The following is a 24,195-nucleotide window of genomic DNA, read 5'->3' on the forward strand; positions in this document are numbered from 1 at the left end:
AGCGGGGTTGCCCCCCCTGCTATGGGGTCCTGGCACCCCACAAGTGTCCCTGCCCCACAGCGGGTGGGGGTCGCGGCCCCCCGGCAGCTGCCGGGTTATATTTAGGGCCCCGCAAAGGTCAGGGTGGCGGCGACGGCCACGGGGACAAGGCGGCCGCCTCCCTGCCCCACGGCTGCCCCACGGCTGCCCCACAGCGCGTGGACGTGGGGTGAGCCCGGCCGGGTGCAAGGGAAAAGGACCCAGGGGTGGGTGGGTGGGTGGGGGGCAGGGAGATGTGGGGCGGCCCCATAGGCAGCGCCGCCCCATAGCGTGTGGGGCTGATAAGGGGCCCACACCCAGGGGGCCCCCCCCCCCCCCCTCCCCGGGGGAGCACGTGGGGCTGGGACCCATGGGAGCCCAGGAGTGAGTATGTGGGGCTGGGACCCACGGCTGGCCGGGAGGGAGGGGGTGTGGGGTGGTGTGGGGCGCCCCATAGGGAAGGGGGGGGGCGGTTATGGGGTGCCCCACACGCGAGGGTTGGGTGTGGGCACCCGTGGTTTGGGGACTGGGAACGTTTGGGGAGGGGGTTGTGGGGCGGCTATGGGGCACAGCAAGCGGGGGGGGGAGCTATGGGGCACGGCGCAGTGGGGGCTGTGGGGCGGGTGGGTTGATTTGGGGACTGGGTGTGAGGCTATGGGGCAAAGCGGGGGTGCTATGGGGCACAGCATGGGGGTTCCTATGGGGCACAGCACGCCTCGCTATGGGGCAGGGCGGTGGGTCACTGTGGGATGCAGTGCAGGTGCTATAGGGCACAGCAGTGGGTCGCTATGGGGCACGGCACGGTGGGCTGCTGTGGGGCACACAATGGGCGCTATGGGGCAGGATATGGGCGCTATGGGGCACATGATGGGCAGTATGGGGCACAATCTAGGCGCTATGGGGCACACTGGGCGCTATGGGGCACAGCACGGGCACTATGGGGCACAATATGGGCGCTATGGGGCACACAATAGCCACTATGGGGCACACTATGGGGCACTATGGTGAACAGCACAGGCGCTATGGGGCACACTACGGGCACTATGGGGCACAATATGGGCGCTATGGGGCACAATATGGCCACTATGGGCCACTAAGGGGCACACTGGGCGCTATGGGGCGCTATGGGGCAGCACAGCAGGCTGCTATGGAGCACAATATGGGCGCTGTGGGGCACAATATAGACGCTATGGGGCACAATATGGGCACTATGGGGCACAGAAGGGGCACTATGGGGCACACAGTGGGTGCTATGGGGCACACTAGGGCACTGTGGGGCACAATATGGGCACTATGGGGCGCTATGGGGCACAATATGGGTGCTATGGGGCACTATGGGGCACACTGTGGGTGCTGTGGGGCACAATATGGGGCACTATGGGGCACAATATGGGTGCTATGGGGCACACTATGGGGCACTGGGGCACAATATGGGCACTATGAGGCACAGCACAGACGCTATGGGGCACACAACGGGCACTATGGGGCGCTATGGGGCACTATGGGGTGCTATGGGGCACACTGGGCGCTACGGGGCACAATATGGGACGCTATGGGGCACACTGTGGAGTGCTATGGGGCGCTATGGGGCACAATATAGGTGCTATGGGGCACTATGGGGCGCTATGGGGCGCTATGGGGCACTATGGGGCACAGCACAGGCGCTATGGGGCACACTGTGGGGCACTGTGGGGCTCTATGGGGGGCTATGGGGCGCTATGGGGCACCCCCCACCCCCCCCCACTGGCAGTTAGGGGGCGCCCCACGGAGGGGGGAGGGGGGGGCCAGCCCTACCCCTCTGGGGGACGCGGCTGCAGCCAATGGGCGGCGGGGGGGCGGGGCCAAGGATAAAGGGGCCTGGCGCTGATTGGCTGCGGGGGCGCGTTGGGGCGGGGCTAAGGCCGGTGGCCGTTTGGGGCAGCAGGGGGCGCTGTGGGGCAGAGGGGCCATGAAGCAGCGCGGGTCAGTCGGGGGGGGGCAATTGGGGGGGTGCGGGGGGCAGTTGGGGGGGGTGGGGGGCAAATAGGGGGGGTGTGGGGCAATTGGGGGGGGATATGGGGCAGGGGGGCTGTGGGGCAGGGGGCTATGGGGCAGTTGGGGGGGGTATGGGGCGGGGGTGTGGGGCAGTTGGGGGGGTGTGGGGGGCAGTTGGGGGGGGTGGGGGGCAATTAGGGGGGTATGGGGCAATTAGGGGGGGATGTGGGGCAGGAGAGCTATGGGGCAGGGGGCTATGGGGCAGTTGGGGGGGTGTGGGGCAGTTTGGGGGGGCTATGGGGCAATTGGGGGGGTGGGGGGCAAATAGGGGGAGTATGGGGCAATTAGGGGGGGCTATGGGGCAGGAGAGCTATGGGGCAGGGGGCTATGGGGCAGAGGCTCTATGGGGCAGTTGGGGGGACTATGGGGCGGGGGGGTGTGGGGCAATTGGGAGGGCTATGGGGCAGTTGGGGGGGCTATGGGGCAGGTGGCTATGGGGCGGTGGGGGGCGCTATGGGGCAGGAGAGCTATGGGGCAGGGTGGCTGTAGGGCGGGTGGTATAGGGCAATTGGGGCTATGGGGCAACTGGGAGGCTATGGGGCAGGAGGGGGGGCTATGGGGCAGGAGAGCTATGGGGCAGAGTGGCTGGGAGGGGGATCTATGGGGCGGGGGGCTGTGGGGCAGTGGGGGTGGCTATGGGGCAGCTGGGATCTATGGGGCAGGAGGGGGTACAGGGGGACGTGGGGGCAACGGGTTGGGGGGCGCAGCAGTGGGGCAGCGCTATGGGGAGCTGTGGGGCCTGCTATGGGGCCTGCCCCACATCTCCCCCCTGCCCCCCCCCCCCCCCCCCCGGCTGTGCCGTGGGTCCTGGCGGTGCCGGGTGCCACCGGCGGCTCCTGGCCCCGTCCCCGCGTCCCGGTGGCCCCGTGCCCACGTCCCCATAACCTTGGGTCCCTGCCTGCCTCCGTCCCCACAGCCCCACAGCCCCACAGCCCCATAGCCCCGTGCCCCACACCTCGCGCCCCACACCCTGAGCCCCACGCCCCACGTCCCTGTGCCCCACACCTTGCGCCCCACACCCCGTGTCCCGTATCCTATCTTGTGCCCCGTGCCCCATATCCCGCACCCCGTGCCCTATATCCTGTGCCCCACATCCCCCGCCCCGTGCCCCACTGCCGTCCCGTGCCCCATGCCCCTTGCCCCATGCCCTGTACCCACGTCCCCTGCCCCACACCCACCTCGTGCCCTGTGCCCCTTACCCCATGCCCCCCGTCCCGTGCCCCATGCCCCTTGCCCCATACCCCGTACCCACCTCCTGTGCCCCATATCCCATACCCGACACCCCATGCCCCTTGCCCCACGTCCCGTGCCCCATATCCCAACCCATACCCCTTACCCCATGCCCCCCAACACCCCATACCCCATACCCACACCCTGTGCCCCACACCCCCACCCCACACCCTGTGCCCCACCACCTTCTTATACCCCTTACCCCATACCCCATACCCACACCCCATGCCCTATTCCCAACCCATACCCCTTACCCCATGCCCCATACCCCATACCCACGTCCCATGCCCCATATCCCACCCCACACCCCCACCCCATGCCCCATACCCCACACCCCATACCCACACCCCACGCCCCATATCCCACCCCATACCCCTCACCCCATACCCCCCGACACCCCGCACCCCATACCCACCCCCCGTGCCCCACACCCCCCCCCCACCCACCCCACACCCCCCGTCCCGCCCCGTGGCCCCGTCTCTGCCCCCGGGGCGGTGCCGCCTTCGCCCTCCTGTCCTGGTGCCAACTTCCCAACCCCATATCCCCGGCCCCAAATGCGGGCCCTGAGAGCTCGGCGACCCCACAGGCTCCCGGCCATGGCGGCGGCGGCGGCGACGTCTTTGGGGTCGGGGTCGGGGGTCTTGGGGTCGGGGGGTCCCCGGCCCCCGGTGCTGAGCGGTGCCACCATGAACCCGGCCGTGCGGCGCGTGGAGTACGCCGTGCGCGGCCCCATTGTCACCCGCGCCCTACAGCTGGAGCAGGAGCTGCGCCAGGTATGGGATAACCCCACACCCCCGACCCTAAAACCCCAACCCCGAAACCTTGGGGACGCCCCCTCCCCAAATCCGGGACCCCCTCCCCAAACCGGGACCCCTGGCACCGGGGACCCTATAACCAATTTGGGGTCTCCAGCCCATGCTCAGGACCCCATAGACCCCCAGACCCCCAAGACCCAAACCCCAAAACCTTGGGGATGCCCCTTCCTCAAATCTGGGACCCCCTCCCCAAACCGGGACCCCCAGCACCGGGGACCCTACAGACATGGGGACTCCCAGTTTGGGGTCTCCAGCCCATGCCCAGGACCCCCGACCCCAAAACCCAAACCCTGAAACCTTGGGGACGCCCCCTACCCCAAATCCGGGACCCCCTCCCCAAACTGGGACCCCCAGCACCGGGGACCCTATAACCAATTTAGGGTCTCCAGCCCATGTCCAGGACCCCAAAGACCCCCCAACCCTAAAACCCAAACCCTGAAACCTTGGGGACGCCCCTTCCTCAAATCTGGGACCCCCTCCCCAAACCGGGACCCCCAGCACCAGGGACCCTATAGCCATTGGGACTCCCAGTTTGGGGTCTCCAGCCCATGCCCAGGACCCCCGACCCCAAAACCCAAACCCTGAAATCTTGGGGACGCCCCCTCCTCAAATCCGGGACCCCCCTCCCCAAATCCGGGACCCCCTCTCCAAATCCGGGACCCCCGGCACCGGGGACCCTATAACCAATTTGGGGTCTCCAGCCCATGCCCAGGACCCCATAGACCCCCCGACCCTAAAACCCAAACCCTGAAATCTTGGGGACGCCCCTTCCTCAAATCTGGGACCCCCTCCCCAAACTGGGACCCCCAGCACCGGGGACCCTATAACCATTGGGACCCCCAGTTTGGGGTCTCCAGCCCATCCTATAGACCCCAAAAGACCCCCAGCGCCCCCCCAATGGCCGGGACCTGTTCCACCCAACCCCCCCCCCATATTTATGGGGTCCCCCAAACTGGGGACCCCCCCCATAAACCCCAAGACCCCCCCCAAACCCTGGCACCCCCCCCCCCACTGACCCCAAACCCCCAAACCTGGGACCCCCCAACCCCCCCCCCCCCCCAATTTCCCCCCCCCAAACCCACAGATTTAGGACCCCCCCCCCTCCCCCATATCCCCCCCTGTCCCTTGTCACCCCCCCACCCCCCCCATGTCCCCAGCTGGGCACTTTCCCAGTACCTCCCAGTACCTCCCAGTACCTCCCAGTACCTCCCAGTGCCTCCCAGTACCTCCCAGTGCCTCCCAGTGCCCCCCCCAACCCCATAATTGTCCCCTTTTGTCCCCTCCTGTCACATCCCGGGGGGGGTCCCCGTGTCCTTTACCCCCCCCGTGTCCCCGGGACCCCCCCCGTGTCCCCCCCGTGTCCCCCCCGTGTCCCCTCCCCCCCCGTGGGCAGAGTCCGCCCGGGGCCAAAGTCCAAACCCGGGGGGGGGGTGGGGGTGGGGACGGCCCCGGTGACCCCGTTACCGCCTGGCCCCGGTGGCCCCAGTTAGCCCGGTGTCACCGGGTACCCCAGTATGCCCGTGTCACCCTGTCCCCGTGTCCCCATGTCCCCATAATGTCCCCGTAATGTCCCCATATCCACCTGTCCCCAGTTATCCCAGTTATCCCAGTTATCCCAGTATCCCCATATCCCCTTAACGTCCCCACAATGTCCCCATAATGTCCCCATATCCACCTGTTCCCAGTTATCCCAGTATCCCCAGTATCCCCATATCCCCATATTGTCCCCATAATGTCCCCATAACGTCCCCATGTCCCCATGTCCCAATGTCCCCATGTCCCCAGTTATCCCAGTATCCCCATATCCCTATAATGTCCCCATAATGTCCCCATGACCCCAGTTATCCCAGTATCCCCATAATGTTCCCATAATGTCCCCATACCCCATATCCCCATAATGTCCCCAGTTATCCCAGTTATCCCAGTATCCCCATAATGTCCCCATAATGTCCCCATATCCCCCTGTCCCCATATCCCTATGTCCCCAGTTATCCCAGTATCCCCATATCCCCATAATGTCCCCATAATGTCCCCACGTCCCCAGTTATCCCAGTATCCCCATGTCCCCATAACCCCATAATGTCCCCATAATCCCATAATGTCCCCATATCCCCAATATCCCAGTATCCCCCTGTCCCCATAATGTCCCCATAATGTCCCCATATCCCCAGTTATCCCAGTTATCCTAGTATCCCCATAATGTCCCCATAATGTCCCCATATCCCCAGTTCTCCCAGTTCTCCCAGTATCCCCATAACGTCCCCATAACACCCCCATACCCCTCACCCCATGCCCTCCCACCCCCTGTACCCCCACCCCTGACCCCTTAACCCCTTAACCCCATGACCCTTGACCCCATGACCCCCTGACCCCTGCCCCCGTGACCCCTGACCCCGCAGGGTGTCCCCAAACCCTTCACGGAGGTGATCAAGGCCAACATCGGCGACGCCCACGCCATGGGGCAGAAACCAATCACCTTCCTGCGCCAGGTACGGGGCCCCAGTATCCCCCAGTGTCCCCCAGTATCCCCCAGTGTCCCCAGTATCCCCCAGTATCCCCCAGTGTCCCCCAGTACCCCCAGTATCCCCCAGTATCCCCAGTATCCCTCAGCATCTCCCAGTGCCCACCAGCATCCCCCAGCATCCCCCAGTGTCTCCCCGTGTCTCCCAGTATCCCCAGTATCCCCAGTATCCCCTAGCATCCCCCAGTGTCCCTAGTATCCCCCAGTATCCCCCAGTACCCCCAGTGTCTCCCAGTAGTGTCCCCCAGCCTCTCCCAGTGTCTCCCAGTATCCCCAGCATCCCCCAGTGTCCCCCAGCATCTCCCAGCATCCCCAGTATTCCCAGTGTCTCCCAGCATCCCCCAGCGTCTCCCAGTATCTCCCAGTGCCCCCAGTGCCCCCAGTGTCTCCCAGTAGTGCTCCCCAATATCCCCCAGTATCTCCCAGCATCCCCCAGTGTCTCCCAGTATCCCCCAGTACCCCAGTGTCTCCCAGTAGTTTCTCCCAGTATCCCCCAGTACCCCCCGTGCCCCCAGTACCCCCAGTGTCTCCCAGTAGTGTCTCCCAGTGTTTCCCAGTTCCCCCAGTGCCCCCAGTTCCCCCAGTCCCTCCAGTGCCCCCAGTGTCTCCCAGTAGTGTCTCCCAGTATCCCCAGTGCCCCCAGTGTCTCCCAGTAGTGTCTCCCAGTATCCCCCAGTATCTCCCAGTACCCCCAGTGTCTCCCAGTAGTGTCTCCCAGTACCCCCAGTGTCCCTGGTGTCTCCCAGTGGTGTCTCCCAGTATCTCCCAGCATCCCCCAGTGTCTCCCAGTAGTGCCCCCCAGTATCCCCCAGTACCCCCAGTATCCCCCAGTTCCCCCAGTGTCTCCCAGTAGTGTCTCCCAGTATCCCCCGGTATCCCCCAGCATACCCCAGTATCTCCCAGCAGTGTCTCCCAGTGTCTCCCAGTGCCCCCAGTAGTGCCCCCCAGTACCCCCAGTAGTGTCCCCCAGTGTCTCCCAGTAGTGTCCCCCAGTGCCCCCAGTCCCCCCAGTCCCCCCAGTATCCCCCAGTACGCCCAGTGTCTCCCAGTAGTGTCCCCCAGTGCCCCCAGTACCCCCAGTGTCTCCCAGCAGTGTCTCCCAGCATCCCCCAGTCCCCCCAGTACCCCCCAGTAGTCCCCCCAGTTCCCCCAGTATGCCCAGTATCCCCAGTGTCCCCAGTATCCCGTGTCTCCCAGTGTCTCCCAGTAGTGTCTCCCAGTGCCCCCAGTACCCCCCAGTGCCCCCCAGTGCCCCCAGTAGTGTCTCCCAGTGTCCCCAGTATCCCGTGTCTCCCAGTGTCTCCCAGTAGTGTCTCCCAGTCCCCCCAGTAGTGCCCCCAGTCCCCCCAGTGTCTCCCAGTAGTGTCCCCCAGTATCCCCCAGTGTCTCCCAGTACCCCCCAGTGCCCCCCAGTACCCCCCAGTGCCCCCCAGTACCCCCAGTAGTGTCCCCCAGTGCCCCCAGTAGTGCCCCCAGTGCCCCCAGCATCCCCCAGTACCCCCAGTGCCCCCCAGTACCCCCAGCAGTGTCTCCCAGTGCCCCCAGTAGTGCCCCCAGTGCCCCCAGTACGCCCAGTAATGTCTCCCAGTGTCTCCCAGTAGCGTCCCCCAGTCCCCCCAGTGCCCCTAGTACCCCCAGTAGTGTCTCCCAGTGCCCCCAGTCCCCCCAGTAGTGCCCCCAGTGCCCCCAGTAGTGTCTCCCAGTGCCCCCCAGTGCCCCCCAGTGCCCCCAGTAGTGCCCCCAGTACCCCCAGTAGTGTCTCCCAGTGCCCCCCAGTCCCCCCAGTGCCCCCAGTAGTGCCCCCCAGTGCCCCCAGTGCCCCCCAGTCCCCCCAGTAGTGCCCCCAGTGCCCCCAGCAGTGTCTCCCAGTCCCCCCAGTGTCTCCCAGTATCCCCCAGTGCCCCCAGTACGCCCAGTTCCCCAGGTGGCGGCGCTGTGCGTGTTCCCGGAGCTGCTGCAGGAGGCCGCCTTCCCCGAGGACGCCAAGGCCAGGGCACGGAGACTGCTGGCAGCGTGCGGCGGGCACAGCGCCGGTGGGGGACAGCAAGGGGACATCGGGGACAGGGGGGGCTATGGGGTCAATGGGGTCAATGGGGTCAATGGGGATAATGGGGTCAATGGGGATGATGGGGTCAATGGGGATAATGGGGATAATGGGGTCAATGGGGACAGTGGGGGCAATGGGGTCAATGGGGACAATGGGGACAATGGGGATGATGGGGTCAATGGGAATAATGGGGATAATGGGGACAGTGGGGGCAATGGGGGCAATGGGGACAATGGGGGTGGTGGGGGCAATGGGGACAATGGGGACAGTGGGGACAATGGGGTCAATGGGGTCAATGGGGTCAATGGGGTCAATGGGGTCAATGGGGATGATGGGGTCAATGGGGACAATGGGGTCAACGGGGGGGACAATGGGGTCAATGGGGGTGGTGGGGGCAATGGGGATAATGGGGACAGTGGGGACAGGGGGATTTGGGGACAATGGGGACCATGGGGACAATGGGGTTGGGGGGACAATGGGGATAATGGGGACCATGGGGATGATGGGGACATTGGGAACAATGGGGACAGTGGGGATATGGGGATTTGGGGACAATGGGGACAATGGGGGTGGTGGGGGCAATGGGGACCATAGGGACAATGGGGACCATGGGGACAATGGGTAAGATGGGGACAGCAGGGACAGTGGGATTTGGGGACAATGGGGACAGGGGGAACCATGGGGATGATGGGGGATGATGGGGGCAATGGGGACGGTGGTGACAATGGGGACGGGGGGGACAATGGGGACAATGGGTAAGATGGGGACAGTGGGGACCTTGGGGACACCTCGGGGACAATTTGGGGACAATTTGGGGACATTGGGGTCCCCCCCCAGGTGCCTACAGCGCCAGCCCGGGCATCGAGGCCATCCGGCAGGACGTGGCGCAGTTCCTGGAGCGCCGCGACGGGGTCCCCGCCTGTCCCCAAAACATCTTCCTGGCCACCGGCGCCAGCGACGCCATCGTGGTGGGGACCCGAACCCCTGTCCCCGTGTCCCCATGTCCCCATGTCCCCATCCCGGTGTCCCCAACCCAGTCCCGGTGTCTCCAACCCCATCCCGGTGTCCCCATCCCGATGTCCCCAGCCCAGTCCCGGTGTCCCCATCCCAGTGTCCCCATCCCAGTGTCCCCATCCCATCCCAGTGTCCCCAACCCAGTCCCGGTGTCCCAGTCCCGGTGTCCCCAACGCAGTCCCGGTGTCCCCATCCCAGTTCCAGTGTCCCCAACCCCGTCCCAGTGTCCCCATCCCGGTGTCCCCAACCCCATCCCGGTGTCCCCATCCCAGTGTCCCCATCCCAGCCCCAGTGTCCCCATCCCAGCCCCAGTGTCCCCAACTCAGTCCCAGTGTCCCCAACCCAGTCCCGGTGTCCCCAGCCCCATCCCAGTGTCCCCATCCCAATTCCAGTGTCCCCATTCCAGTCCCAGTGTCCCCATCCCAGTCCCGGTGTCCCAGTCCCAGTGTCCCCAACCCCATCCTGGTGTCCCCATCCCAGTCCCAGTGTCCCCAACCCCATCCCGGTGTCCCCAACCCCGTCCCGGTGTCCCTGTCCCATCCCCGTGTCCCCGTCCCCGTTCCCACGCCCGGCGGTGGCACGGCCACAAAGGTCCCTTTGTGCCACCCCTGGCACCGTCCCCTATAGGGGAGGGGACATTTAGGGGGGAGGGGGGGGGGGACACACACTTGGCTCCGGTGTCCCCATGGCGCCCGCTGGCACGGACACGGTGTCCCCGCGGCGTCCCGGCCCTACAAATGTCCTTGTTCCCACGCTGTCACCGTAATGTCCCCATAAAGTCCCCTAAATGACCCCATAAAGGCCCCAAAATGTCCCCATAATGTCCCCAAAATGTCCCCATAATGTCCCCTAAATGTCCCCATAAAGTCCCCTAAATGTCCCCATAAAGGCCCCTAAATGACCCCATAAAGTTCCCTAAATGACCCCATAAAGTCCCCTAAATGTCCCCATATTGTCCCCAAAATGTCCCCATAATGTCCCCTAAATGTCCCCATAAAGTCCCCTAAGTGACCCCATAAAGTCCCCTAAATGTCCCCATAATGTCCTCTCAATGTCCTTGTCCCCACAACGTCCCTGGCCCCATAATGTCCCCGTCCCCACGCTGTCCCCGTCCCCTTGTCACCCCCATCCCCTTCCTGTCCCCGTCCCCTTGCTGTCCCCTCACTGTCCCTGTCCCCTTTCTGTCCCCCTCCCCATGTCACCCCCTCCCCATGTCCCCATGTCCCCATATCACCCTGTCCCCATGCCACCCCCTCCCCATCCCACCCCAACCCAACATCACCCCATCCCTGTGCCACCCCATTGCCGTGCCACCCCAACCCCATATCCCCATGTCCCCATGACCCCATGTCCCCATGCCATCCCCTCCCTGTGCCACCCCAACCCTACATCACCCCATCCCCATATCCCCATATCCCCCTGTCCCATATCACCATGTCCCCATATCACCCCAACCCCATATCCCCATATCCCCATACCCCCATAACCCCATATCCCCATCCCCATACCCCCATATCCCCATGTCCCCATGTCCCCATGTCCCCATGTCCCCATCCCACCCCAACCCTACATCACCCCAACCCCATATCCCCATGTCCCCATATCACCCCAACCCCATATCCCCATGCCACCCTCTCCCCATATCCCCATGTCCCCATGTCCCCATGTCCCCATATCCCCGTATCACTCTGTCCCATATCACTATGTCCCCATGTCACCCCAACCCCACATCTCCCCAACCCCATATCCCCATATCCCAACCCCATACCCCCATATCCCCATACCCCAACCCCATATCCCCAACCCCATACCCCCATAACCCCATATCCCAACCCCATACCCCCATAACCCCATATCCCAACCCCATATCCCCATACCCCCATATCCCCATATCCCAACCCCATATCCCCATACCCCCATATCCCCATATCCCAACCCCATACCCCCATATCCCCATATCCCAACCCCATATCCCCATATCCCAACCCCATACCCCCATATCCCCATATCCCAACCCCATATCCCCATATCCCAACCCCATATCCCCATATCCCAACCCCATATCCCCATATCCCAACCCCATACCCCCATACCCCCATATCCCAACCCCATACCCCCATACCCCCATATCCCCATATCCCCATATCCCCATACCCCCAACCCCATATCCCAACCCCATATCCCCAACCCCATATCCCCATAACCCCATATCCCAACCCCATATCCCCATATCCCAACCCCATATCCCCATATCCCAACCCCATATCCCCATATCCCAACCCCATACCCCCATACCCCCATATCCCAACCCCATACCCCCATACCCCCATATCCCCATATCCCCATATCCCCATACCCCCAACCCCATATCCCAACCCCATATCCCCATACCCCCATATCCCCATACCCCCATATCCCCATATCCCAACCCCATATCCCCATACCCCAACCCCATACCCCCATACCCCCATATCCCCACCCCACACCCCCCACACACCCCATACACCCCTTTACCCCCCCCCCCAGAGCATCCTGAAGCTCCTGGTGTGCGGCGAGGGCTCGGGGCGCTGCGGGGTGCTGGTGCCGGTGCCGCAGTACCCGCTGTACTCGGCGGCGCTGGCGGAGCTGGGCGCGGTGCAGCTGGGCTACCTGCTGGCCGAGGAGCGCGCCTGGGCCCTGGACGTCGCCGAACTGCGCCGGGTGCTGGGAGAAGGGAGGCGGCGCTGCCAACCCCGAGCCCTCTGCGTCATCAACCCCGGAAACCCCACCGGTACGGCGGCACCGCTAAGGGGACTGGGTGGGGTCATACTGGGGGTAATGGGGTTAGATTGGGAGACCTGGGGTCATACTGGGGGTACTGGGGTTGGACTGGGGGTCCTGGGGTCATACTGGGGGTCCTGAGGTCATATTGGGAGACCTGGGGTTGGATTGGGAGTGCTGGGGTCATACTGGGGACACTGGGGTCATACTGGGGACAATGGGGTTGGACTGGGAGCAACCCCACTGGTACGGCAGCACCGCCGCCGACAAGGGTACTGGGTGGGGTGGAGGGTGGTGGGGTCATAGTAGGGGTCCTGGGGTCAGATTGGGAGACCTGGGGTTGGATTGGGAGTGCTGGGGTCATACTGGGAGCCTTGGGGTCAGATTGGAAGTGCTGGGGTCATACTGGGGACAATAGGGTTGGACTGGGGACAATGGGGTTGGACTGGGAGCAACCCTACTGGTATGGTGCCGCCATGGGTACTGCGTGGGGTGGGGGTACTGGGGTTGTACTGCGGGCCCTGAGGTCATATTGGGAGACCTGGGGTCAGATTGGGAGTGCTGGGGTCATACCAGGGGCACTGGGGTCATACTGGGGGCACTGGGTTGGACTGGGAGCAACCCCACTGGTACGGCGGCATTGCCGCCGACAAGGGTACTGGGTGGGGTGGGGGGTGGTGGGGTCATACTGGGGGTTCTGGGGTCATAGTGGGGGTCCTGGGGTCAGGTTGGGAGTGCTGGGGTCATACTGGGGACACTGGGGTCATAGTGGGGGTACTGGGGTTGGTACTGGGAGGCCTGGGGTCATACTGGGGGCACCGGGGTCATACTGGGAGCAACCCTACTGGTATGGTGCCGCCATGGGTACTGCATGGGGTGGGGGTACTGGGTTGGTACTGGGGGCCCTGAGGTCATATTGGGAGAGCTGGGGTCGTACTGGGAGACCTTGGGTCATACTGGGAGGCCTGGGGTCATAGTGGGGGCACTGGGGTTGGACTGGGAGCAACCCTACCAGTATGGTGCCGCCATGGGTACTGCGTGGGGTGGGGGTACGGGGGTGGTAGTGGGGGTTCTGGGGTCAGATTGGGGGTCCTGGGGTTGTACTGGGGGTCCTGGGGTCATAGTGGGAGACCTGGGGTCATACTGGGGGCACTGGGGTCATACTGGGGACAACAGGGTTGGACTGGGGACAATGGGGTTGGACTGGGAGCAACCCCACCGGTATGGCGCAGCCATGGGTACTGTGGGCACTGCGTGGGGTGGGGGTATTGGGGTCGTACTTGGGGCCCTGAGGTCATATTGGGAGACCTGGGGTCAGATTGGGAGTGCTGGGGTCATACTGGGGGTCCTAGGGTCATACTGGGAGCACTGGGGTTGGACTGGGAGCAACCCCACTGGTACGGCGGCATCGCCGCCGACAAGGGTACTGGGTGGGGTGGAGGGTGGTGGGGTCATTCTGGGGGTTCTGGGGTCAGACTGGGAGACCTGGGGTTGGATTGGGAGTGCTGGGGTCATACTGGGGACACAGGGGTCATACTGAGGGCATTGGGGTTGGACTGGGGGCAACCCCACCGGTACGGTGCCACTGCCACCGCCAAGGGTACTGGGTGGGGTGGGGGTGGCGGGGTGGGACTGGGGGTTCTGGGGTTGGACTGGGGGTCCTGGGGTCAGATTGGGGGTCCTGGGGTTGGATTGGGAGACCTGGGGTCAGATTGGGAGTGCTGGGATTGGACTGGGGTCATACTGGGGACAATAGGGTTGGACTGGGGACAATGGGGTTGGACTGGGAGCAACCCTACCGGTACGGCGCCGCCATGGGCACTGCGGGCACTGTGTGGGGTGGGGGTACTGGGGTGGTATTGGGGGTCCTGGGGTCATACTGGGGGTCCTGGGGTCAGATTGGGAGTGCTGGGATTGGACTGGGGGCACTGGGATCATACTGGGGACACTGGGGTCATACTGAGGGCATTGGGGTTGGACTGGGGGCAACCCCACCGGTACGGTGCCACTGCCACCGCCAAGGGTACTGGGTGGGGTGGGGGGTGGTGGGGTCATACTGGGGGTTCTGGGGTCAGATTGGGAGACCTGGGGTTGGATTGGGAGTGCTGGGGTCATACTGGGGGCACTGGGGTCATAGTGGGGGCACTGGGGTCATATTGAGGGCATTGGGGTTGGACTGGGAGGAACCCTACCGGTATGGCGCCGCCATGGGCACCATGGGCACTGCGTGGGGTGGGGGTACCAGGGTCATACTGGGAGACCTTGGGTCATACTGGGAGGCCTGGAGTCATACTGGGGGCACTGGAGTCATATTGGGGGCACTGGGATTGGACTGGGGGCACTGGGGTCATACTGGGGGCATTGGGGTTGGACTGGGAGCAACCCCACCGGTACGGTGCCACCGCCGCCGACAAGGGTACTGGGTGGGGTGGGGGTAGTGGGGTGGGACTGGGGGTTCTGGGGTTGGACTGGGGGTCCTGGGGTCAGATTGGGAGACCTGGGGTCATATTGGGGGCACCGGGGTCATACTGGGAGTAACCCCACCGGTACGGCGGCACCGACAAGGGTACTGTGTGGGGTGGGGGTACTGGGTTGGTACTGGGGGCCCTGAGGTCATATTGGGAGAGCTGGGATTGTACTGGGGGTCCTGGGGTCATAGTGGGAGACCTGGGGTCATACTGGGGGCACTGGGTTGGACTGGGAGCAATCCCACCGGTACAGTGCCACTGCCACCGCCAAGGGTACTGGGTGGGGTGGAGGGTGGCGGGGTGGGACTGGGGGTTCTGGGGTTGTACTGGGGGCACTGGAGTCATATTGGGGGCACTGGGATTGGACTGGGGGCACTGGGGTCATACTGGGGACAATGGAGTTGGACTGGGAGCAACCCTACCAGTATGGCGCTACCGTGGGCACTGTGGGCACTGCGTGGGGTGGGGCTACTGGGGTGGTATTGGGGGTCCTGGGGTCATACTGGGGGTCCTGGGGTCAGATTGGGAGTGCTGGGATTGGACTGGGGGCACTGGGATCATACTGGGGACACTGGGGTCATACTGAGGGCATTGGGGTTGGACTGGGGGCAACCCCACCGGTACGGTGCCACTGCCACCGCCAAGGGTACTGGGTGGGGTGGGGGTGGCGGGGTGGGACTGGGGGTTCTGGGGTTGGACTGGGGGTCCTGGGGTCAGACTGGGGGTCCTGGGGTTGGATTGGAAGACCTGGGGTCAGATTGGGAGTGCTGGGATTGGACTGGGGTCATACTGGGGACAATAGGGTTGGACTGGGGGCACTGGGGTTGGACTGGGAGCAACCCCACCGGTATGGCGCTGCCATGGGCACTGCGTGGGGTGGGGGTACTGGGGTAGTACTGGGGGCCCTGAGGTCATATTGGGAGACCTGGGGTCATACTGGGAGACCTGGGGTCATAGTGGGGGCACTGGAGTCATACTGGGAGCAACCCTACTGGTATGGCTCTACCGTGGGCACTGCGGGCACTGCGTGGGGTGGGGTTACTGGGGTGGTAGTGGGGGTCCTGGGGTTGTACTGGGGGCACTGGGGTCAGATTGGGAGTGCTGGGGTCATACTGGGGGCACTGGGGTCATACTGGGGGTACCGGGGTTGGACTGGGAGCAACCCTACCAGTATGGTGACGCCATGGGCACCATGGACACCGTGGGCACTGTGTGGGGTGGGGGTACCAGGGTCATACTGGGTGTCCTGGGGTCATACTGGGAGACCTGGGGTCATACTGGGAGCCTGGGGCTGAACTGGGAGCCCCAGTGTCCTTCTGGTACCGGGGCTGGGCCCCCAATACCCTACTGGGGCTGGGACTGCCCTGCCCTATCGGTACGAGGGCTGGGACCCCAATACTCTGTTGGGATGGGGACCCCAATACCCTACTGGTAATGGGACCCCAACACCCTACCAGTACTGGGCTCCCCAACACCCTACTGGGACTGGGCCTCCAGTACCCTACTGGTCCTGGGACCCAAATGCCTTACTGGGACCCCAACACCCGGCCCCCAGTGCCCTACTGGTCCTGGGACTCCAATATCCTACTGGGACTGGGCTCCTCAACACCCTACTGGGACTGGGCCCCCAGTGCCCTACTGGTAATGGGACCCAAATGCCTTACTGGGACCCCAACACCCTACTGGGACTGGGCCCCCAGTGCCCTACTGGGACTGGGCTTCCCAACACCCTACCAGCACCGGGCACCCCAGTGCCCTACTGGTCCTGAGACCCAAATGCCTTACTGGGACCCCAGTGCCCTTCTAGCACCAGTCCCCCCAGCACCCTACCAGTCCCAGTACCCCCCACCTCACCGGCGCCCACCCCCCACCCCGCGCCCCCCTTAGGGCAGGTGCAGAGCCGCGAGGACATCGAGGCCGTCATCAAATTCGCCTACGAGGAGCGCCTCTTCCTTTTGGCCGACGAGGTGAGTGACGGCGACCCCGACCCTATAACCGCGTGTCCCCCGACCCCAAAACCCCAAAACCCCCCAAAAAAAAACAAAAAACCAAAAAAAACCCAAAAAAACCCAAAAAAACCCCAAAAAAACAAAAAAACCCCCAAAAAACAAAAAAAAAAAAAACAAAAAAACCCAAAAAACCCCAAAAAACCCAAAAAAAACCCAAAACCCGCGTCGACGCGCCGCTCGCACCTCAGGTCTACCAAGACAACGTCTACGCCGAGGGCGCGGCCTTCCACTCCTTCAAGAAGGTTTTGGCCCAATTGGGGCCGCCCTACGCCGACACCGTGGAGCTCGCCTCCTTCCACTCCATCTCCAAGGGCTTCGCCGGCGAGTGCGTGGCGCCGGGACCGGGTGGGGGGCACCCATGGGTGCTGGGGTTTAGGGGGCGCCGGGGAGTCTACGGGGGTGAGGTGGGGGAGTATGGGGTGGGGATGGGGATGTTGTGGTTCTGTGGGGGTTGTGGGGTGGGGTGGGGTGGGGAGGGGGTGGGCCCGTGGGTGATGTGGGGTTGGGTGGGGAGGTGGTGGACCCATGGGTGCTATGGGGTTGGGAGGGGATGTGGTGGTCCATGGGGTGGGAATAGGGACACCACGGCCCCATGGGTGCTGTGGGGTGGGGATGTGGTGGAGCATGGGGTGGGAATAGGGACGTTGTGGCCCTATGGGTGCTGTGGGGTGGGGATGTGGTGGCCCCATGGGTGCTATGGGGTGGGGTAGGGATGTTCTGGGTCATGGGGTAGGAATAGGGACACCACGGCCCTATGGGTGCTGTGGGGTGGGGATGGGGATGTGGTGGCCCTATGGGTGCTATGGGGTTGGGTGGGGATGTGGAGGACCATGGGGTGGGAATAGGGACACTGTGACCCTATGGAGACTATGGGGTGGGGATGAAGATGTGGTGGCCCCATGGACCCTATGGAGTGGGGTGGGGATGTTCTGGATCATGGGGTGAGAATAGGGACACCGTGGCCCTATGGATCCTATGGGGTGGGGATTGGGATGTGTTGGATCACAGGGTGGGAATAGGGACACCGTGGCCCCATGGATCCTATGGGGTGGCGATGGGAATGTGCTGGCCCCGTGGTCCCTAAGGGTCGGGGTGGGGATGCGGTGGTCCATGGGGTGGGATATAGGGACAGGGCGGCCCTATGGGTGCTATGGGGTGGGAATGGGGATGTGGTGGCCCTATGGGTTCTATGGGGTGGGGATGGGGACGCAGTGGTCCATGGGGTGGGAATAGGGATGTTGTGGCCCTATGGGTACTATGGGGTGGGGTGGGGATGCGGTGGTCCATGGGGTGGGATATAGGGTCACGGCGGCCCTATGGGTCCTACGGTGCAGGTGCGGGTTCCGGGGCGGGTACGTGGAGGTGGTGAACATGGACCCCGAGGTGCAGCAGCAACTGGCCAAACTGGTGTCGGTGCGGCTCTGCCCCCCCGTGGCCGGGCAGATCATACTGGACGCCGTCGTCAACCCCCCCCAGCCCGGGGAGCCCTCCTACGAGGGATTCATGGCGGTGGGTGCGGGATGGGATGGGGATTGGGATTGGGTGGGGATGGGATGGGGATGGGATTGGGATTGGGATGGGATTTTGATTTGGATTGGGATGGGGAAGGGATGGGATTGGGGTGGGATGGGATCGGATGGGATGGGGATTGGGATTGGGGATGGGATTTTGATTTGGATTGGGATTAGGATAGGATTGGGAATGGGATTGGGATTGAGATTGGGATGGGGATGGGATTTTGATTGGGATTGGGATGGGATTGGGGATGGGATTTGGATTTGGATTGGGATTGGGATGGGGATGGAATGGGATGGGGATGGGTTGGAATAGGGATGGGATGGAATTGGGATGAGGATGGGATTGGGATTGGGATGGGATAGGATGGGAATGGGACAGGATGGGGATGGGATTGGGAATGGGATTGGGAAGGGATGGGATTGGGATTGGATTGGGACGGGATTGGGGATGGGATGGGGACTGGGGATGGGGATATGGGATGGGGGTGGGATTGTGATGGGGATGGGATGGGGACGGGGTGTGGATTGGGATTGGGAATGGGGATATGGGATGGGATTGGGATTGGGATCTGGATTGGGAATGAGATGGGATGGGGATTGGGATAGGATGGGATGGGGAATGGGATGGGGATATGGGATGGGATTGGGATTGGGATCTGGATTGGGAATGGGATTGGGATGGGATGGGGATTGGGATTGGGATAGGATGGGATGGGGAATGGGATGGGGAATGGGAATGGGATGGGGATATGGGATGGGGATGGGATGGGGAGATGGGATGGGAACGGAGCACGTGAGATGGGAACGGAGCACACGGGGCAGGGATCGATTACATAGGGTGAGATATAGGGACACATAGTGCGAGCTCAACCCTGCCACGCCCCCATTTCCCCCATTTCCCCCATTCTTCCCCATATTCCCCCCCCCCCAGGAGAAGCGGGCCGTGCTGAGCGCGCTGGCCCAGAAGGCGAAGCTGACCCAGGAGATTTTCAACCGCACGCCCGGCATCCGCTGCAACCCGGTGCAGGGCGCCATGTACGCCTTCCCCCGCATCGAGCTGCCGCCCCGCGCCCTACAAGCGGCCCAGGTAACCCCCCCCTTGGGGCCTAGGGGTCACCCTAAGGTGCGTGGGGTCACCCAAAGGTCGGGGTGACCCAAGAGGTCGGGGTCGGTCCCCCCCTAGGCGCAGGGTCAGGCCCCCGATATGTTCTTCTGCATGAGGCTGCTGGAGGAGACCGGGATCTGCGTGGTGCCCGGCTCCGGGTTCGGGCAGAAGGAGGGCACCTTCCACTTCAGGTAAGGGGGTGGGATTGGGATTAGGGGTGGGATTAGGGGTGGGATTAGGGGTGGGGATGGGGATTGGGATGGGATAAGGGATGGAGATGGGATGGGATTAGGGATGGGATAGGATTGGGATGGGGATTGGGGTGGTTTGGAATGGGGTCAGGGGTGGGGATGGAGTTAGGGACATGAATGGGGCTGGGGATGGGATTGGGATTAGGGGTGGGATTAGGGGTGGGGTTGGGGGTGGGATTAGGGGTGGGTATAATGGGATGGGGTGGGGTTAGGGGTGGGGATGGGGATGGAATGAGGATGGCCACATTGGGATGGGGTGGGATTAGGGGTGGGGATGGGGATTAGGGTGGGATTAGGGGTGGGATTAGGGGTGGGTATAATGGGATGGGGTAGGGTTAGGGGTGGGGATGGGGATGGAATGAGGATGGCCACATTGGGATGGGGTGGGATTAGGGGTGGGATTGGGATTAGGGGTGGGATTAGGGGTGGGATTAGGTGTGGGTATAATGGGATGGGGTAGGGTTAGGGGTGGGGATGGGGATGGAATGAGGATGGCCACATTGGGATGGGGTGGGATTAGGGGTGGGATTGGGATTAGGGGTGGGATTAGGGGAGGGATTAGGGGTGGGGTTGGGGATGATTGGGATTAGGGGTGGGTATAATGGGATGGGGTGGGGTTAGGGGTGGGGATGGGGATTGGGATGGGATTAGGGGTGGGATTGGGGATGGGATGGGGATGGGCACAATGGGATGGGATGGGATTAGGGATGGGATTAGGGGTGGGGTTGGGGATGGGTACAATGGGATGGGGTGGGGTTAGGCGTGGGGATGGGGATTGGGATGGGATTAGGGGTGGGGATGGGCACAATGGGATGGGATTAGGGATGGGGATTGGGATGGGATTAGGGGTGGGATTAGGGGTGGGGTTGGGGGTGGGTATAATGGGATGGGGTGGGGTTAGGGGCGGGGATGGGGATGGAATGAGGATGGCCACATTGGGATGGGGTGGGATTGGGATGGGATTGGGATTATTAGGGGTGGGATTGGGGATGGGTACAATGGGATGGGGTGGGATTAGGGGTGGGGATGGGGATTGGGATGGGATTAGGGGTGGGATTAGGGGTGGGATTAGGGGTGGGTATAATGGGATGGGGTGGGGTTAGGGGTGGGATTGGGGATTGGGATGGGATTAGGGGTGGGGATGGGCACAATGGGATGGGATTAGGGGTGGGATTAGGGGTGGGGTTGGGGATGGGTATAATGGAATGGGATGGGATTAGGGATGGGGATGGGATGGGATTAGGGGTGGGGTTGGGGATGGGTACAATGGGATGGGGTGGGGTTAGGGGTGGGGATGGGGATGGAATGAGGATGGCCACATTGGGATGGGGTGGGATTAGGGGTGGGGATGGGGATTGGGATGGGATTAGGGGTGGGATTAGGGGTGGGTATAATGGGATGGGGTGGGGTTAGGGGTGGGATTGGGATGGGATTAGGGGTGGGGATGGGCACAATGGGATGGGATTAGGGATGAGGATTGGGATGGGATTAGGGGTGGGATTAGGGGTGGGGTTGGGGATGGGTATAATGGGATGGGGTGGGGTTAGGGGTGGGGATGGGGATTGGGGTGGTTTGGAATGGGGTGTGGGGTGGGGATGGGGTTAGGGACGTGAATGGGGGCAGGGATGGGTTGGGATGGGATTAGGGGTGGGATTAGGGGTGGGATTGGGGATGGGTATAATGGGATGGGGTGGGGTTAGGGGTGGGATTGGGGATTGGGATGGGATGGGGATGGGATTCGGGATGGGGATAGGGATGGAATGGGGATGGGATGGGATTAGGGGTGGGATTGGGGATGGGATGGGGATTGGGATGGGATGGGCACAGTGGGATGGGATGGGATTAGGGATGGGGATAGGGATGGAATGGGGATGGGATGGGATGGGGGTGGGATGGGATTAGGGATGGGATGGGGATGGGGATTGGGGTGGTTTGGAATGGGGTGTGGGGTGGGGATGGGGTTAGGGATGTGAATGGGGGCGGGGTTTGGTTGGGATGGGATTAGGGGTGGGATTAGGGGTGGGATTGGGGATGGGCACATTGGGATGGGATGGGATTAGGGATGGGGATAGGGATGGGGTGGGGATGGGATGGGGATTGGGATTGGAATGGGATGGGGATGGGCACAATGGGATGGGATGGGATTAGGGATGGAGATGGGATGGGATTAGGGATGGGATGGGATTGGGATGGGGACTGGGGTGATTTGGAATGGGGTCAGGGGTGGGGATGGGGTTAGGGACATGAATGGGGCCGGGGATGGGGATGGGGATGGGATTGGGATAGGATTAGGGGTGGGATTGGGGATGGGATGGGGACCAGGATTGGGCTGGTATGGTATGGGGTCATGGGTGTGTGGGGATGGGGTTAGGGCTGTGAATGGGGCCAGGGATGGGATGGGATGGGGATATGGGATGGGATTAGGGATGGGGATGGGATTAGGGATGGGAATTGGGATTGGGGTGGTTTGGAATGGGGTCAGGGGTGGGGATGGGGTTAGGGACATGGATGGGGGCGGGGATGGGATGGGAATGGGATGGGGATGGGATTAGGGATGGGATTGGGATGGGGATGGGATTAGGGATGGGATTGGGGATTGGGATTGGAATGGGATGGGGATGGGCACAATGGGATGGGATGGGATTAGGGATGGGGATAGGGATGGGGTGGGATGGGATGGGGATGGGAATTGGGTATGGGATGGGATTAGGGATGGGAATTGGGGATTGGGATTGGAATGGGATGGGGATGGGCACAATGGGATGGGATGAGATGGGATTAGGGGTGGGATTGGGGATGGGATGGGGATAGGATAGGATTAGGGGTGGGATTGGGGATGGGATGGGGATGGGATGGGATGGGGACTGGGGTGATTTGGAACGGGGTCAGGGGTGGGGATGGGGTTAGGGACATGAATGGGGCCGGGGATGGGATGGGATGGGATTGGGATGGGAATTGGGGATGGGATGGGATTAGGGGTGGGATTGGGGATGGGATGTGGACCGGGATTGGGCTGGTATGGAATGGGGTCATGGGTGTGTGGGGATGGGATTAGGGCTGTGAATGGGGCCAGGGATGGGATGGGATGGGATGGGAATTGGGGATGGGATTGGGATGGGATTAGGGATGGGATTAGGTCCATCCCCCCCCTCCAGGACCCCCCACCCTCCCCAGGACCCCACCCCCACCCCCCCACGATCCCACAACGTTTCCGGAGCCCCCCCGTTAAAAAAAAAATCCCCCAAACCACCTGGGGACTACGGGAATCCTCCTAATAGGGCGGGGGGCACACCGTGGGGGGGTCCCTAATCCCATTGTGTGTCCCCCCCCCCCAGGATGACCATCCTGCCCCCCGCCGACAAGCTGCAGGTCCTGCTGCAGAAGCTCAGCGCCTTCTACACCAAGTTCGTTAAGGAATTCTCCTAACGAGCCCCCCCCAAATCCCCCCTAATCCCAAAAAAAATAATCCCGTCCAACCCCCTGCGGGGCCCTGCGCGGGCGCTCCCGGGCTCGGTTTAGGGGGGTCGGGGGGCGGGTGTTGGATATCCCCTAATAAAGCATCAGCGGCAGCCGGCGCGTCCGCGGGCGTGGGGGGCACCCATGGGTGGCCCCTCCTGGCGGGTGGGGGGGGTCCCAGGTCCATGGGGTGCCTATGGGGTGTCCACGGGGTGTCTATGGGGTCCCGTGTCCATGGGGTGCCCCGTGTCCCCGTGGTGTTCCACCGTTCCCGTTGTGTTCCTTGGCTATGGGGCGCCCCATATCCATACGGTGCCCCATGTCCCCATGGGGTTCACGTCTATGGGGTGCCCCATGGGGTGCCCCATGTCCCCATGGGGTCCCATTGTCCCCATGGTGTCCCTTTTCTATGGGGTGCCCCATGTCCCCATGGTGTCCCATTGTCCCCATGGTGTCCCTTTTCTATGGGGCGCCCCATATCCATACGGTGCCCCATGTCCCCACGGTGTCCCACATCCTCATGGGGTGCCCCATGTCCTCATGGTGTCCCATTGTCCCCATGGTGTCCCTTTTCTATGGGGCACCCCATATCCATATGGTGCCCCATGTCCCCATGATGCCCCATGTCCCCGTTATGTCCCTTGTCTATGGGGCGCCCCATGTCCTCGTGGTGTTCCATCATCCCTGTTGTGTCCCTTTTCTATGGGGCGCCCCATATCCATACGGTGCCCCATGTCCCCATGGTGTCCCACATCCTCATGGGGTGCCCCATGTCCCCATTGTGTCCCTTTTCTATGGGGTGCCCCATATCCACATGGTGTCCCATGTCCCCGTAGGGTATCCCATGTCCCTACAGTGTCCACGTCCCCATAGTGTCCTCATCCATGGGGTGCCCCATGTCCCCATGGTGTCCACATCCCCATGGGGTGCCCCATATCCTTGTGGTGTTC

General features: G+C 63.0%; 1 protein-coding gene across 4 annotated transcripts; it reads left to right on the plus strand.

Moving 5' to 3' along the window:
- Nucleotides 1-140: 140 nt before the first annotated feature.
- GPT (glutamic--pyruvic transaminase) lies at nt 141-23,352 on the plus strand. Of its 4 annotated transcripts, none has more exons than XM_082785803.1 (12): nt 141-208; nt 3,869-4,055; nt 6,497-6,586; nt 8,543-8,651; nt 9,503-9,633; nt 12,206-12,449; nt 16,795-16,874; nt 17,105-17,241; nt 18,251-18,425; nt 19,365-19,520; nt 19,617-19,729; nt 23,125-23,352. In XM_082785803.1, the coding sequence occupies exons 2-12, from the start codon at nt 3,879-3,881 to the stop codon at nt 23,213-23,215; spliced, it is 1,503 nt and encodes a 500-aa protein (XP_082641929.1). In that variant the 5' UTR covers nt 141-208; nt 3,869-3,878; the 3' UTR covers nt 23,216-23,352. The 4 variants fall into 4 exon arrangements, with proteins under 4 accessions (XP_082641929.1, XP_082641928.1, XP_082641930.1 ...); XM_082785802.1 differs by lacking the exon at nt 141-208 and adding an exon at nt 374-402; XM_082785804.1 differs by lacking the exon at nt 141-208 and having other exon boundaries at nt 3,777-4,055; nt 19,655-19,729.
- Nucleotides 23,353-24,195: the final 843 nt, after the last annotated feature.

Source organism: Aythya marila (genome assembly GCF_965140915.1).
Source record: "Aythya marila genome assembly, contig: HAP1_HAP1_SCAFFOLD_490, whole genome shotgun sequence".
Classification (NCBI taxonomy): Eukaryota; Metazoa; Chordata; class Aves; order Anseriformes; family Anatidae; genus Aythya; species Aythya marila.

Coding starts and splice junctions, on each gene's coding strand:
- GPT (XM_082785801.1), top strand. CDS start 3,837: ATGCGGGCCCTGAGAGCTCGGCGACCCCACAGGCTCCCGGCCATGGCG. Junction 8,652..9,502: donor GTGCGGCGGGCACAGCGCCG/GTGGGGGACAGC, acceptor GTCCCCCCCCAG/GTGCCTACAGCGCCAGCCCG. Junction 16,875..17,104: donor TCTTCCTTTTGGCCGACGAG/GTGAGTGACGGC, acceptor CTCGCACCTCAG/GTCTACCAAGACAACGTCTA.